Consider the following 13,149-nt stretch of genomic DNA (forward strand, 5'->3'; position numbering starts at 1 on the left):
CCCCCTCAGTGTGTGTGGGTATTGTGTTATTGATCCAAATGATCATGGACAACAGGGGAAAAGGTTATGCAAGAGTTCCCACTAAGCACTTATGATTAACTCAACACTTTGAATATCAATATTTAGATTAACAGGTTAAAAAAAAAACTCTATTTGAGTCCAGAAGGGTTATGAACGTGTGTGTTGCAGGTAAGCTATAAGGAAATTTCTTCATTTTTTAAACGCACTGTGAGGTATTGACAGTCAAGTAATTTTAATGCTTTTTTAAAGGGTCATGAAACCCTCTGTTTTAGCACTGGTTTGCTCTCACCGATTTTTTATTAAGTGGCCGTTGTAAATAGTGCATTCCATTTTTAAAAATGAGTTTAGATGAGATTGTCAGCTTTTGGTGTACTGATTTCTGTAACTTCATCAAAGGATATAATGTTTTGAGATAATACACTTCAAAACAGCAAAACTAATCAAAACCATTGTTAATAGCCTACTACAGAATTCTATTTATTATAGATAAAAAGACAACATCTGCTCAAACAAAAGTAGCTCGATTATTCAAAATTGCTCCATGTTCATCTAAATGGGATATTAATAAAATATTTTTTATGAAACTAATTCATATTTAAACAAGTCTGTGTTTATTTAACAATACATTAGACAATAAGGGCGAGTCAACGTCCTGTAAAACAGGATCAACCCAGAAAACTCAAATTCCCAGAATGCAACATTCTTCTGACGAGCTACTGACTAAGGAAGTGGCCTTTTACTGATTTCTTTTTTAGTTATGATGATTGTATGGCGTTAGACGGGTTAATTGTCTCTTTTTTATCGTTTTGATCGCGCATGTTTAATTGCATCGTTCCGTTGATTTCTGTTGAACTGTATCATTATTCGGTCGGTCGCGATGACAGTTACTGATCATCTGTAACTAATGAATGAACCGAAAACATCTGACCTATTATAGCAGAAACTGGCATATTTAACTGTAGCAACTGTTAGTGTAAGTAAGTTACTTGAACAAAGATCCCGGAAGAATCGAAGGTAAATTGTTTAATTTGACGCTATTTAGCAGCTCCCGACAAAACGATTTGAATAACGTTACCTGTGCAGGACAAGCGATAAAGTAATATATAAAATAAACAATATAACCGCTCTTCATCGTAATGGATTACATACAAATGGCCAGATCAGTGGAAGACCGTCTGTTGAGCTACAGAAAAGACGAGTCCGGATGGAAAACGTGCAAGAAAAATGTAAGTATTCAACAGAACTGAGTAATTTTGTCCTCTTTTGCAGTTGTTGGTCAATAAACAAAAATTGTGTTTTATTTCTAGAATGATGTTGTGGTGTGTTGGAGACCCTCTTGTGAATTCGCGGGATATGTGTAAGCATACATTTGTAAATTAAACTATGATCCTGAATTTGTCACCGTGACGTCATATGTGCTGACTTCTCGCGCATGTGTTGTATAAATACTTTAGTGAGCGAAACCTCTCTTACATAGCTATTAGGCTATATGAGAAATGTTATTCACTCATAAAACTGAGCATTAGGCTATTCAGCCTGTGAGACTGAGGACAAACGTGATGATTTCTGTATAATGTTCTGAAAATTAATTGTTTTGAAACATTTGCTTTGTTTATGGCGTACATGGATGCTGATTCGTTTTTGTAAGAATGTGAAACAATATGTTTCCCAGAATTTCATTATTTGTATAAAAAAAAAAATTATATATATATATATATATATGTATTTGTGTGTGTAAGTACATTTGAAAAGGTGAGAACTCTGTAATGTTGCTTAATAAACATTATATATATATATATATATATATATATATAGTACAGTGATTTATACAATTATCAATTGTATTAACATTTACTTATTAATATTCACATTACATTCTGCATATTTAATCTTTTTTTTTTTCTAGCATTTTGCACGGTGTCGTCGACATTGTGCGCAAACATCACGGCAGCATTGACATTAACCTTTGTCCCGTATGCATGAGCAGTGATTGTGTGTTCTTTGGGGTTTTTAGGTATAAGGGTGAGGGGATTGTCAATGGCAGTCCAGAGAAGGTGTGGGACTGCTTGAAACCTGAAATCAATGGGCTACGTGTAAAATGGGATGCTAATATAAAAAAGTTTGAGCTGCTTGAGCAGGTGTCTTCGGTAAGAAAAACACAAATACACACCCATGTGAAAGGAGATCATTGTTGAGTTAAATCATATGACCTGACCGGTTCCTCTTACAGTTTAGTCTATGAAACAGTGTTTTATTTCAGGATTCTTATTTAAAATTGTCAAAGATCGTTGATTGTACAGTCTCTTGAATCCCAGTTTAATGTGGACAGCCAGCTAGAAGTAAGTCATTTGTTGGCTAACATCCCGAAAAGTGTAAACACTGGGTGTATGGCACATTGATCTGATTGTTGAGTTTACAAACCAGCCCAACGAGCAACATTTGCTCAACCAATAGCGTGAGTTTAGCGTGAGGGTGTTTGTCCCATCAGTGTCTGAAGAGAGAAGTATGTGGGATACCTGTTCGAAAACAGTAACTATTTTTGCCATTTCCCTTTGCTTCACTATTAATAATTCTTATTTTTAATTTGCATTGAGATGTTCATGATTCACATGGCATTGCAATGATTTAGTACAGTCATGGCCAAAAGTTTTGAGAATTACATAACTATTGGAAATTGGAAAAGTTGCTGCTTAAGTTTTTATAATAGCAATTTGCATATACTCCAGAATGTTATGAAGAGTGATCAGATGAATTGCATAGTCCTTCTTTGCCATGAAAATTAACTTAATCCCCAAAAAAACCTTTCCACTGAATTTCATTGCTGTCATTAAAGGACCTGCTGAGATCATTTCAGTAATCGTCTTGTTAACTCAGGTGAGAATGTTGACGAGCACAAGGCTGGAGATCATTATGTCAGGCTGATTGGGTCAGAATGGCAGACTTGACATGTTAAAAGGAGGGCGATGCTTGAAATCATTGATCTTCCATTGTTAACTATGGTGACCTGCAAAGAAACGCGTGCAGCCATCATTGCGTTGCATAAAAATGGCTTCACAGGCAAGGATATTGTGGCTACTAAGATTGCACCTAAATCAACAATTTATAGGATCATCAAGAACTTCAAGGAAAGAGGTTCAATTCTTGTAAAGAAGGCTTCAGGGCGTCCAAGAAAGTCCAGCAAGCGCCAGGATCGTCTCCTAAAGAGGATTCAGCTGCGGGATCGGAGTGCCACCAGTGCAGAGCTTGCTCAGGAATGGCAGCAGGCAGGTGTGAGCGCATCTGCATGCACAGTGAGGCCAAGACTTTTGGAAGATGGCCTGGTGTCAAGAAGGGCAGCAAAGAAGCCACTTCTCTCCAAAAAAAACAATCAAGGACAGATTGATCTTCTGCAGAAAGTATAGTGAATGGACTGCTGAGGACTGGGGCAAAGTCATATTCTCCGATGAAGCCCCTTTCCGAATGTTTGGGGCATCTGGAAAAAGGCTTGCCCGGAGAAGAAAAGGTGAGCGCTACCATCAGTCCTGTGTGATGCCAACAGTAAAGCATCCTGACACCATTCATGTGTGGGGTTGCTTCTCATCCAAGGGAGTGGGCTCACTCACAATTCTGCCCAAAAACACAGCCATGAATAAAGAATGGTACCAAAACACCCTCCAACAGCAACTTCTTCCAACAATCCAACAACAGTTTGGTGAAGAACAATGCATTTTCCAGCACGATGGAGCACCGTGCCATAAGGCAAAAGTGATAACTAAGTGGCTCGGGGACCAGAATGTTGAAATTTTGGGTCCATGGCCTGGAAACTCCCCAGGTCTTAATCCCATTGAGAACTTGTGGTCAATCCTCAAGAGGCGGGTGGACAAACAAAAACCCACTAATTCTGACAAACTCCAAGAAGTGATTATGAAAGAATGGGTTGCTATCAGTCAGGATTTGGCCCAGAAGTTGATTGAGAGCATGCCCAGTCGAATTGCAGAGGTCCTGAAAAAGAAGGGCCAACACTGCAAATACTGACTCTTTGCATAAATGTCATGTAATTGTCAATAAAATCCTTTGAAACGTATGAAGTGCTTGTAATTATATTTCAGTTCATCACAGAAACAACTGAAACTAAGATTTAAAAGCAGTTTAGCAGCAAACTTTTTGAAAACTAATATTTATGTAATTCTCAAAACTTTTGGCCACGACTGTACATAAAGCAGAGATCATGCAACAGTAGATTTATAAATTTCTATATCCTTCCTTTTTCATTCCATAGGATATTTCAATCTGTCGAACAGTCACACCTTCGGCTGCTATGGGTATTATATCACCTCGAGATTTTGTTGATGTTATTTCCGTTAAACGCTATGAGGATGGCACAGTTTCATCAAATGGTACGCATGGCCTTTACTCCTTTAATTGGATCTGAATCTGACACTGAATAGAATCACAGGGTCATTATAAATTAGCATTAGACGACTATCTTAATAATGCTTTTATTGATATTGTCATCGATTTATAGCTACCAATGTAAGCCATCCAAACTGTCCTCCTCAACCTGGCTATGTCAGAGGCTTCAACCATCCATGTGGCTGTTTTTGTGTTCCTGTTCCTGGGTGAGTTTCTCACGTCTTTGGTTGATGTAATTCAATCATCAGACAGCAGATGGTGGCAAAAAATTACATTTTAGATGCATGCGCTGGTTCATGAGTGGCATAAAATGTTTACTTTTTTCCTCTCTCTCTCTGTAGGGAACCAGGCAAAACGCAGCTGTTCAGCTTTTTCCAGACTGATCTTGGAGGTCTGCTTCCTCGTTCGGTTGTCGATTCATTTTTCCCCAGTAGTATGGTGGAGTTTTACAGCAACCTGACCAAAGCCGTAAAATCGCTGAAATAGCACCAACGGCACTTTATAGATAATAACCCCCTTTAAACTTAAATTTGACCCTGAAGCACAAAACCAGTTTCTGTCGCTGGGATATACTTTTAGCAATAGCCAAAAATACATTGTATGGGTCAAAATTATTGATTTTTCTTTTATGCCAAAAATCATTAGGATATTAAGTAAAGATCATGTTCCATGAAGATATTTTGTACATTTCCTACCATAAATATATCAAAACTTAATTTTTGATTAGCAATATGCATTGCTAAGAATTAATTTGGACAAATTTAAAGGCGATTTTTCTCAGTATTTTGATTTTTTTGCACCCTCAGATTCCAGATTTTCAAATAGTTGTATCTCTGCCAAATATTACCCAAGCTTAATATACCATACATCAATGAAAGCTTATTTATTCAGCTTTCAGATGATTTATAAATCTCAATTTAAAAAAAATTGACACTTAAGACTGGTTTTGTGGTCCAGGGTCACAAATGTGAATATTTAAAAAATTTGACACACTTAATTGCATTAAATGAAGCTTTAGTGGAAAGTGAGTTTACTGTACTTTTAGATTTATTCCTGATTCTTCCGATAGTAACACATGTCCAAACACACTTGCACATAGGCCGTTTTATACAGAGTTAAGAGTACTGGAACATTTTGTTTGACATTATTTCAGAAAATCTGATAACTTTTGCACAAAAAATTATACATTTATGCATTTTGCAGAAACTCTTACAGGGTTTCTGCAGATCTTAGGCTTAATTCACTTTTACACAAATTAAGGTCTTAAAAAGGCCCTAAATAGGTGCAGAAAGCATATAAATTCATGATAAATTCAGTGTTGCATGCACTGCAAAAAATGAATATTTTCCTCGTTATTTTTATCTTGATATTTTTACTGATCAAATATCTCAACATCCTTAAGATACAATTACTTGAGATGCAGAATTAATATATGAAGTCTAAAACTGAATTGAACGCCACAAAATTAATTGAGTTTATACTTAAAAAAGGAAATATTTGTCAGAGGGGTCTGAAATTGATCTATTTTTGTTCAAATATATCCAAACCCCATTTGGATATATTTCTCAGAAACAGGTCACTTTGCTTCTTGATTTAAACATTTTTTAGAAGCTTGCACCACAGAGCAAGACAAAATAACTGAGGAATAGCATCTCTTTTTTTGCAGTGTAATCAGAAGCTACAGTGAAAGTTATTTCCATACTCTTGGTTGGGAACAAAAGTATTTAAGCCATAAGCTTTTTATTTGAGTCACAGAGCTCTTGATAGATATTTGAAGTATTTCTATATTTGAATAGAGATATTTTAGTGCATTTAAGGCTTTGGCAGATCAATGTTTACTGACAGACATATATCTTCAGACCAATTTGAAGAATTGCAATCGCTGCTGTTCTCGGTTAACACAGCTGAGTTTATGTACTGTATTTTTGAGACTGACAAAAAAAGGCCAGAAAAATCATGATAGAATTATGATGAGGGATGTTAGATATAATGATAAAAGACTAGCAGGCTCAAGGTTTATCTGGTTAGCATGACCCCAGTGACCCCACTGGTGATTATTTAACCAGTATAAAGCTTTTTTCTCCACTGATGGCCAATCAAAAGTATCCTTGTGTTTGTTTATCCAAGTATCCTCATCCACTTAGTCCTGTGCCAGCCAGATGAGCAACTGCCATTAAGATGAATGAGAATTCTAATAGAACAGGGAGTTGAGTGGAATCCTGTGTGGAATCAGAGTCATTAAGAATGACCACATTTTTTTAGTTCCTGAGTATGAATTGAGTTCAAGAACAGGGTGCAGAATTTGAATAAGAATTTACTGTAATTTATGTAAGTTTAATTAAACAAGTGACTGAATGAAATGTAAAGAAATCATCTGAAATATTTAAAATAATATATAATATAGTATATTATTATTCTGTATTCTTGCTGAAGAGGAATGTAGGTAAACCAAATTATGGCTGGTAGCCATTTACTTCCATAGTGTAAAAAAACAAACAAACAATGGAAGTAAATGGCTACCAGCAACTGTTTGGTTCAGACTCATACAGGTTTGGTGTGAAATCTCCCTTTAATTTTCCCAAATGCTCAAATTTTCCCAAAAGTCAAAATGATTGTGTTTGGCTAAAGAGTTCCTCTGTTGTTTGATTTGAATTTGAACATATTTGAATTTTAAATCTCATTTCAAATTCTATTCTAATTTTGCATCCTGTGAGACGTGGCCAGTTCAATTTAAATTTACATGCATGGAATAAAAGGGAGTGCATTTTTTTAAAATGACAGTTTTGCCCAACCTTTTTAAAACATTCAAAAAATATGGAAATTATGATTTTTCTTTTTCATAGACATAGTAGAAATTAATCCTATTTTGGCCTTCTAATCGCACGTGGACAAAGGGACTGTTAATATATCACTAATATGACTGACCTCAGAGAGAACCCAGTGTGTGTTGTGTGATTTCTTGACCTCTGCAATTACTGTTTGCCCATTTGTGTCTAGCTGCATGATTGACCTCCTGACATGCGTCTCAACCAGTAGGTACTTAGTGTTTTTATGCTTGTATGCTGTTAGTGAAATTACTGTGAACGCATGCTCATGGCCTGAAAATGTGTGCTTTTTTATACTGTAAATGAGCAGTGTGCTCTAGTGCATTTCAGGCTTATTTTGGGAGTCTAGATTTTACATCCGTTTTTGCAAGAAATGTGTGCTTGACTTTAGTAGTATTGTGCAAAGTTCTCTGTATGTTTTAATAACACACTCATTTACATTCCGAAAGCAGTTTGTCAGTTCTGTCAAGTGAGAGTTTTTGATTATTCCAGATTTTACATTTTCTTGAAGTCAACATGAAATGTCACTCGCAAGTCATTTTACTTCTGTAAACATATGTATTTAAAAGAAAACATTTGCCGGTACTTGGTTTTATCCTCCTGAAAGTGATTGGATCATGAAAAGTGGGCAGTACAAACGAGAATGGAGGCAGATGATTGGATGGGACAAGTCGGGTTCGTAACGGGCGAAGCAAGCCAGTATATTTTCACAGTACATTATTTTTAATAACATGCAGTGATAGACCTAGAAATATGCATTGAAATCAGGTCATTTCTCATTTCATGTTGATTTCAAATGTGTTTTTAGTCTGTTTTTGCTCAATGCGGTTTATTATATGTCCACCTGCCATTGACCGTGGGACGTCTGTGTACTGTTTGTTAATACTTGGAAGCAAAAACAAAGAAAAATTGCACTTTGTAAAACCAATTGTATGATTCTCCTTTTAGATTCTGTTTTCAGATATAAAAAATGACACTATGACACTATATATATTTTGTATCACACTTTATTTCAACATTATTAAAACAAAGCACATTACAAAGTAATCACATGTAAAACATCTTTGTTCTGACACAGTTTCAATATATTAAGGTCTTTCTTTTTAAGAGGGAAAAAAACTAACAAGACCAGAATACCAGAGGCACAGTAGTTATTATTATTTTTTTTTAATGATCAAAGGTGTATTCTGTTAGATAATACTGTAGACATTCTTGAAAATATCAAAGGAATATATTTATTATTTCTGGCTTTGATGAAAAACTAGAGCAATGTACTGTTAAGGGGAGCATTTGACAAAAAAAAAGATTTTTAAATATTCTATTTCTGATCTCTTGAAAACCATGTACCACAAATGCTTCATCACATGTTCTTTACTTTCTGCTTTGGTGAAATTTGTAGAAATATATCCGAAACTATTTACAGGCTTGTGCAAATCATTGCATCAAAACAGGCAGACTTGAAAAGTATCTTTTTTTACTTTCAATTTTTATGAATCCCTGATTGTGACAGTAAAACGGTCCTATACCAGCACAGTGAAGCACTATAAAACAAGCTTTCCTTATCATGTAGTACCACATCATGCAGTGATGCACATCATGCACATCATATAGGAGATGAAAGTCATACTGTCAATATGCATTAATGGTAAAATGGATCAATCAAGGCAACTGAATGATCTCAACAGGGTTCCCCAGTCATGGAAATAGTTATTTTTCACTGCATTCTTGATTGCAGTAAGAAAAAAAAAATGGGAACCCTGATTTTAAAAAACACTGATTAGTAATGTGAATTTTTTTTTAGCAAGTGGAGGCATTTCACCATGGCTTGAAATTAGGTTTTGCATAACTTAAAGTTGATTCAAATTTGGGATAAGTCCAGTATTTTATTCTGGGTGCTTCTCAGTGGAAACATCACCTTTTTTTCTCTTAATGACGAGTGCGAATGGCCCATCATTTAGGCCTTTAATGAGTGTCCAGGCCTCAAAGCGTGTGAGACCCTGCAGAGACGAGTCCTGTATCTGCAGTACCTCATCACCAGATTTCAGCCCCTTTTGCTCCGCATCACTCCCTGCCAGAGAAAATACAGTATATATTGTAAGATTCATGCTGCATTTTAATTTGCAGCCTCACGTTTAATCTGCACCCACATAATTTTACAAAAAGTAAAAATTTGCAAAATGAGAAAACGCATCATATTTTTTAGCTTATAAAAGGTTTTGGATATTTTGATGCAACACTGAAATGAATTGAAAAATGAAAGAAACACTTTTTGCTCAGAATTTTACAAACAAAGTAGCATTGAATTAGATGTGAATTTTAAGTAGAAAGACTGAAATGGTATATGCTCATAAAGTGTACTCCAATAATCATTGTTTTATTTCCCACTTTAAAAAGGCATTTTTAACAGTACAGTACTCTTAAGGAGAAATGTAGCATTACATTACTTGCTCACCAATGGATCCTCTGCAGTGAATGGGTGCCGTCAGAATGAGAGTTAAAACAGCTGATAAATATTTTAGAGTGAAAAAAAAGCATGTTTGTAATAAGTCCATCAAGACGTTTTAACATTTTTGCAAAAATGTAGCTTTTCACTTCAAAAGACATTAATTGTTGAACTTGACTGGTATGGATTACTGTGATGTTTTAATCTACTGTTTGGACTCTCATTCTGATGGCACCCATTCACTGCTCAGGATGCAAGTGATGTAATGTTACATTTCTCCAAATCTGTTCTGAGAAAGAAACCAACTCATTTAAATCTTCAATGACCTGAGAGTAAGTACGCTTCAAGCAAATGTAAATTTTTGTGTGAATCATTCATTTAAGGGTTAGTTGTAGTCTCACCTGTAAATATTCTGTTGACTGTTAGTGGTCTGTCACCATTAATGGAGCCTTTTCCTCCCTCAAGACTAAATCCAACTCCACCTGCATTCTTCTCCAACTCGATTGTTTCAACTTCACCTCCATCGTCCCCTAAGAGTCATTTTTTAAAACAAAAACCATAGAATGAATTAACCAGCCTGATCTTGTGGTAATTCAGATATTTAAGAGGTGGCTAATTCGTATGAATTTGTACGACCTCATTCATACAAATTATTACGTATGAATTTGTACGACCTCATTCGTACAAATTAATAATACATACATTTTATTAACATTATCATAAAACCCAGTGAAATGTGATGTTTGAAACACCAGCTGAGGACTAATCCATAATGGCAGCACAAGAAATTTGGCTTTAGTTACGAAGCATTGTGAAAAACCAATATTCCATCCAAGTTATCTAAAACTGTAAAATTTCTCAGCAATTTCCACTAAAGTTGTGCAAGAACAGATGATGTGTCAGATTTGGATAGAATTAGTCCATCTGTGAAACATGAATTCTCCTTACGGAAAACTAGTCCAGTTCAAATAGGGCTTTAATTTGACTTCAGTCATATAGTTTTGTTTTTTATTACACAACATGTAGCTCTGGTAACATTCCTGTATTCCTTTTGTGCCCTATTAAACATTGACATTAAACATTAATGCCATTTCTGTGCTGACGTCAGTGATGTTGGCCCACCTGTGACGCTGCTCTCTGCCCCGCTGCAGATGGACTCATTAGCGTTAGCACCTCCCTTCCCTTCTGGGTCATTGTTTTTGGACACCACTATCACCGCCTGTTTCATGGTGCGAGCCTGCCTGAGAATCGCTGTGGCGTTGCTGTGTGTGATGTTTTTTAGCGTTTGACCGTTAATGGACAGCACCTCATCTCCTCTTTCTATGGTGCCCTCCTGAGCAGCCAGACCACTGGGAAACACCCTGTGAACCTGAAGGAACATGATACAGTAAATAAACAAAAAACATAAACAGTACATTAAATAAATATATACAATTCTTTTGCTAGAATTGACTGTAAACATTTAGCATTTATAGTGGAACCACTGGAAGTTTGTTAAAACTTTGTTTAAAAAGATGTTAAAAGTTTAGGGTAGTATTTAAAAAAAAAAGCCTCATGTGAAAAGTGCATGATGATATTAGCCGCTAAACTCATAAAAGGACCTCAGAAGTAGTCTCTTGTGACATATATAAGAAATAAACAAAAATTTCAGCAGTATGAGCACTAATTTCCCAAGATTTCAGTGGTTTGTCCACAAAATCATCCCTTCTGCCATTGATTTTCACATTTAATGTGGAAAAACAAGTTTGCTTACTGCAAAAGGAAGGTTATAGTCAGTGATGTCAAACCTGGTCCAAATTGATAATTTTTTACTTATTACACTCATGAATAAAATTTAAGAGATTTCAAGCTTAGATATTTGGCTTGAGATCTTATTTTGTGTTTCAGGTTAGCAAGAAAGAAATACCGATCTACACGTGCAAATGATGACCAAATTGAAGAGGCTGTGTCTCCTGTTGACAGGTAAAGTAGATGAGCTGTGGTGTGTGGTTTATATGGAGATACAGAGACATCACTCACTGTAGTTGCTTTGTTCTCCAGATCAATACCGCCAGCAATGCTGAAACCCAAGCCAGCTCCTTCTTCTTTATGTAGAATCACAACATGGATGTCTTCCAGTTGCTAATGGACATTAAGAAATCCAAATCAGACTTGTTTATGGAGTATTTCGTGGTTCAAAACCCTCTTTGTATCTGTGGCTGTACTGTAAGCAGAACTGCATTTAGCAAAGCTGTTATTCTAGAACATGCTGAAGAACAATCTGCATTTGTGAACACGGGTTTATCACTTTGTAAAGAACAGCTGCTACACTGATGATTTCCATGTGGCCTGGATCCTGTTCCCACTTGATTACATCATGCAGTTTTGAGAGAAATATAGAGATATTGCCTTCCCTAGTGTTATATAGCACTTAAGAATCTCGTTAATAACTATTTTGTCAAAATCAGATAAGCGTCTGGTACTATCTTACAAGATCTCTTGTCATGCCAAAGGACCATTTAAAATGAACTATAAAAAATTCAAAAAAGCTTATTTGATTCATTGAGTCCATAACGCAGTCCCACTAACTAGACTAATAGAGCTAACCCCTCATCCTGGATTACTTTTACAGTTCTCCATCTTTATATAACAGAAAAGCTGGCTGCCTTCATAAGATTTCTGCAAAATATTGACACTTCCTGTTTCTCTGCATTTTGATCCTACACCACAAAAAATTATTTCTAAGGGTACGTACATAGTGCTCATGAATGCAAAACAGTACCTAAGAGGAACATTGCAACACTGCCACAGTCAGGAAGTCACACTCTTGACCAACAGAAGCATGTCTTTTTAGATATTTTTTTCAACTTTGCTAGCAAGTTAGCTTTAGAATGTAGCACCACATAAAAGAATGTTCACTGACCTTTAAGAGCACTTCACATTATGCTGTTTCGTTATAGAGAACTGGATGTGGAAGTAATATATGCCAGACAATAGCCAACAACATATACTTTGTTGTATCAGTTCTATTGTCATCAAGCCAGAGCTAAACCCACCCTTAGCGTGTCTTCATCCAGATCCTTGACTTCCTGGATCATCCGCTGAATCTCCTGTGGTGGAAGGGCTGAGAACATGGATTGGGCACAGACATCTGTGGCTGAAGTGAGCGGTCCTTCAGGTTTCCATTCTTCCTTCTCGCACTCCTCCCCTCTCTCGATGGTACGCTCTCTCAGTTTAGCTAAGCTGTAGACAAGATATAAGTTAGCTTGATTAAAAGTGCCTTTGACCAGAGATAGCCAATACTGTTCCTGAAATACTACCATATTCTGCAGAGTTTGGCTCCAACCCTTTTTCAAACACACCTGAACCAGCTAACCAAGGTTTTCAAGATGAATTGAAAATATACATTGGCGCAGGAGACATGCAAAATATGCAGTGTTTGGTACCACTGCGTCTGCAACCCTTCAACCTCCATTTGGGATACTGCCA

At 36.2% G+C, this 13,149-nt stretch overlaps 2 protein-coding genes across 3 annotated transcripts in view; one reads left to right on the forward strand and one right to left on the reverse strand.

Annotated features, from left to right (window-relative positions):
- Nucleotides 1-702: 702 nt before the first annotated feature.
- Nucleotides 703-5,336, forward strand: stard5 (StAR-related lipid transfer (START) domain containing 5). Its single transcript, XM_059521988.1, has 6 exons — nucleotides 703-1,247; nucleotides 1,329-1,378; nucleotides 2,036-2,168; nucleotides 4,280-4,397; nucleotides 4,526-4,619; nucleotides 4,755-5,336. Exons 1-6 carry the CDS (start codon nucleotides 1,158-1,160, stop codon nucleotides 4,897-4,899), a joined length of 630 nt encoding a protein of 209 aa, XP_059377971.1. The 5' UTR covers nucleotides 703-1,157; the 3' UTR covers nucleotides 4,900-5,336.
- A 3,649-nt stretch (nucleotides 5,337-8,985) lies between these two features.
- The window catches only part of il16 (interleukin 16), a 29,989-nt gene continuing 25,825 nt past the window's right edge, over nucleotides 8,986-13,149 (reverse strand). For both annotated transcript variants that reach the window (XM_059527254.1, XM_059527264.1), the window contains 5 exons: nucleotides 12,717-12,903; nucleotides 11,701-11,802; nucleotides 10,804-11,050; nucleotides 10,083-10,211; nucleotides 8,986-9,306 (listed from right to left, as the gene is read on the reverse strand). In XM_059527254.1, the coding sequence (XP_059383237.1) occupies nucleotides 9,122-9,306; nucleotides 10,083-10,211; nucleotides 10,804-11,050; nucleotides 11,701-11,802; nucleotides 12,717-12,903 (850 nt within the window). In that variant the 3' untranslated portion in view covers nucleotides 8,986-9,121. The remainder of the gene's footprint in view (nucleotides 9,307-10,082; nucleotides 10,212-10,803; nucleotides 11,051-11,700; nucleotides 11,803-12,716; nucleotides 12,904-13,149) is intronic.

Source organism: Carassius carassius, chromosome 3 (genome assembly GCF_963082965.1).
Source record: "Carassius carassius chromosome 3, fCarCar2.1, whole genome shotgun sequence".
NCBI classification, from domain to species: Eukaryota; Metazoa; Chordata; class Actinopteri; order Cypriniformes; family Cyprinidae; genus Carassius; species Carassius carassius.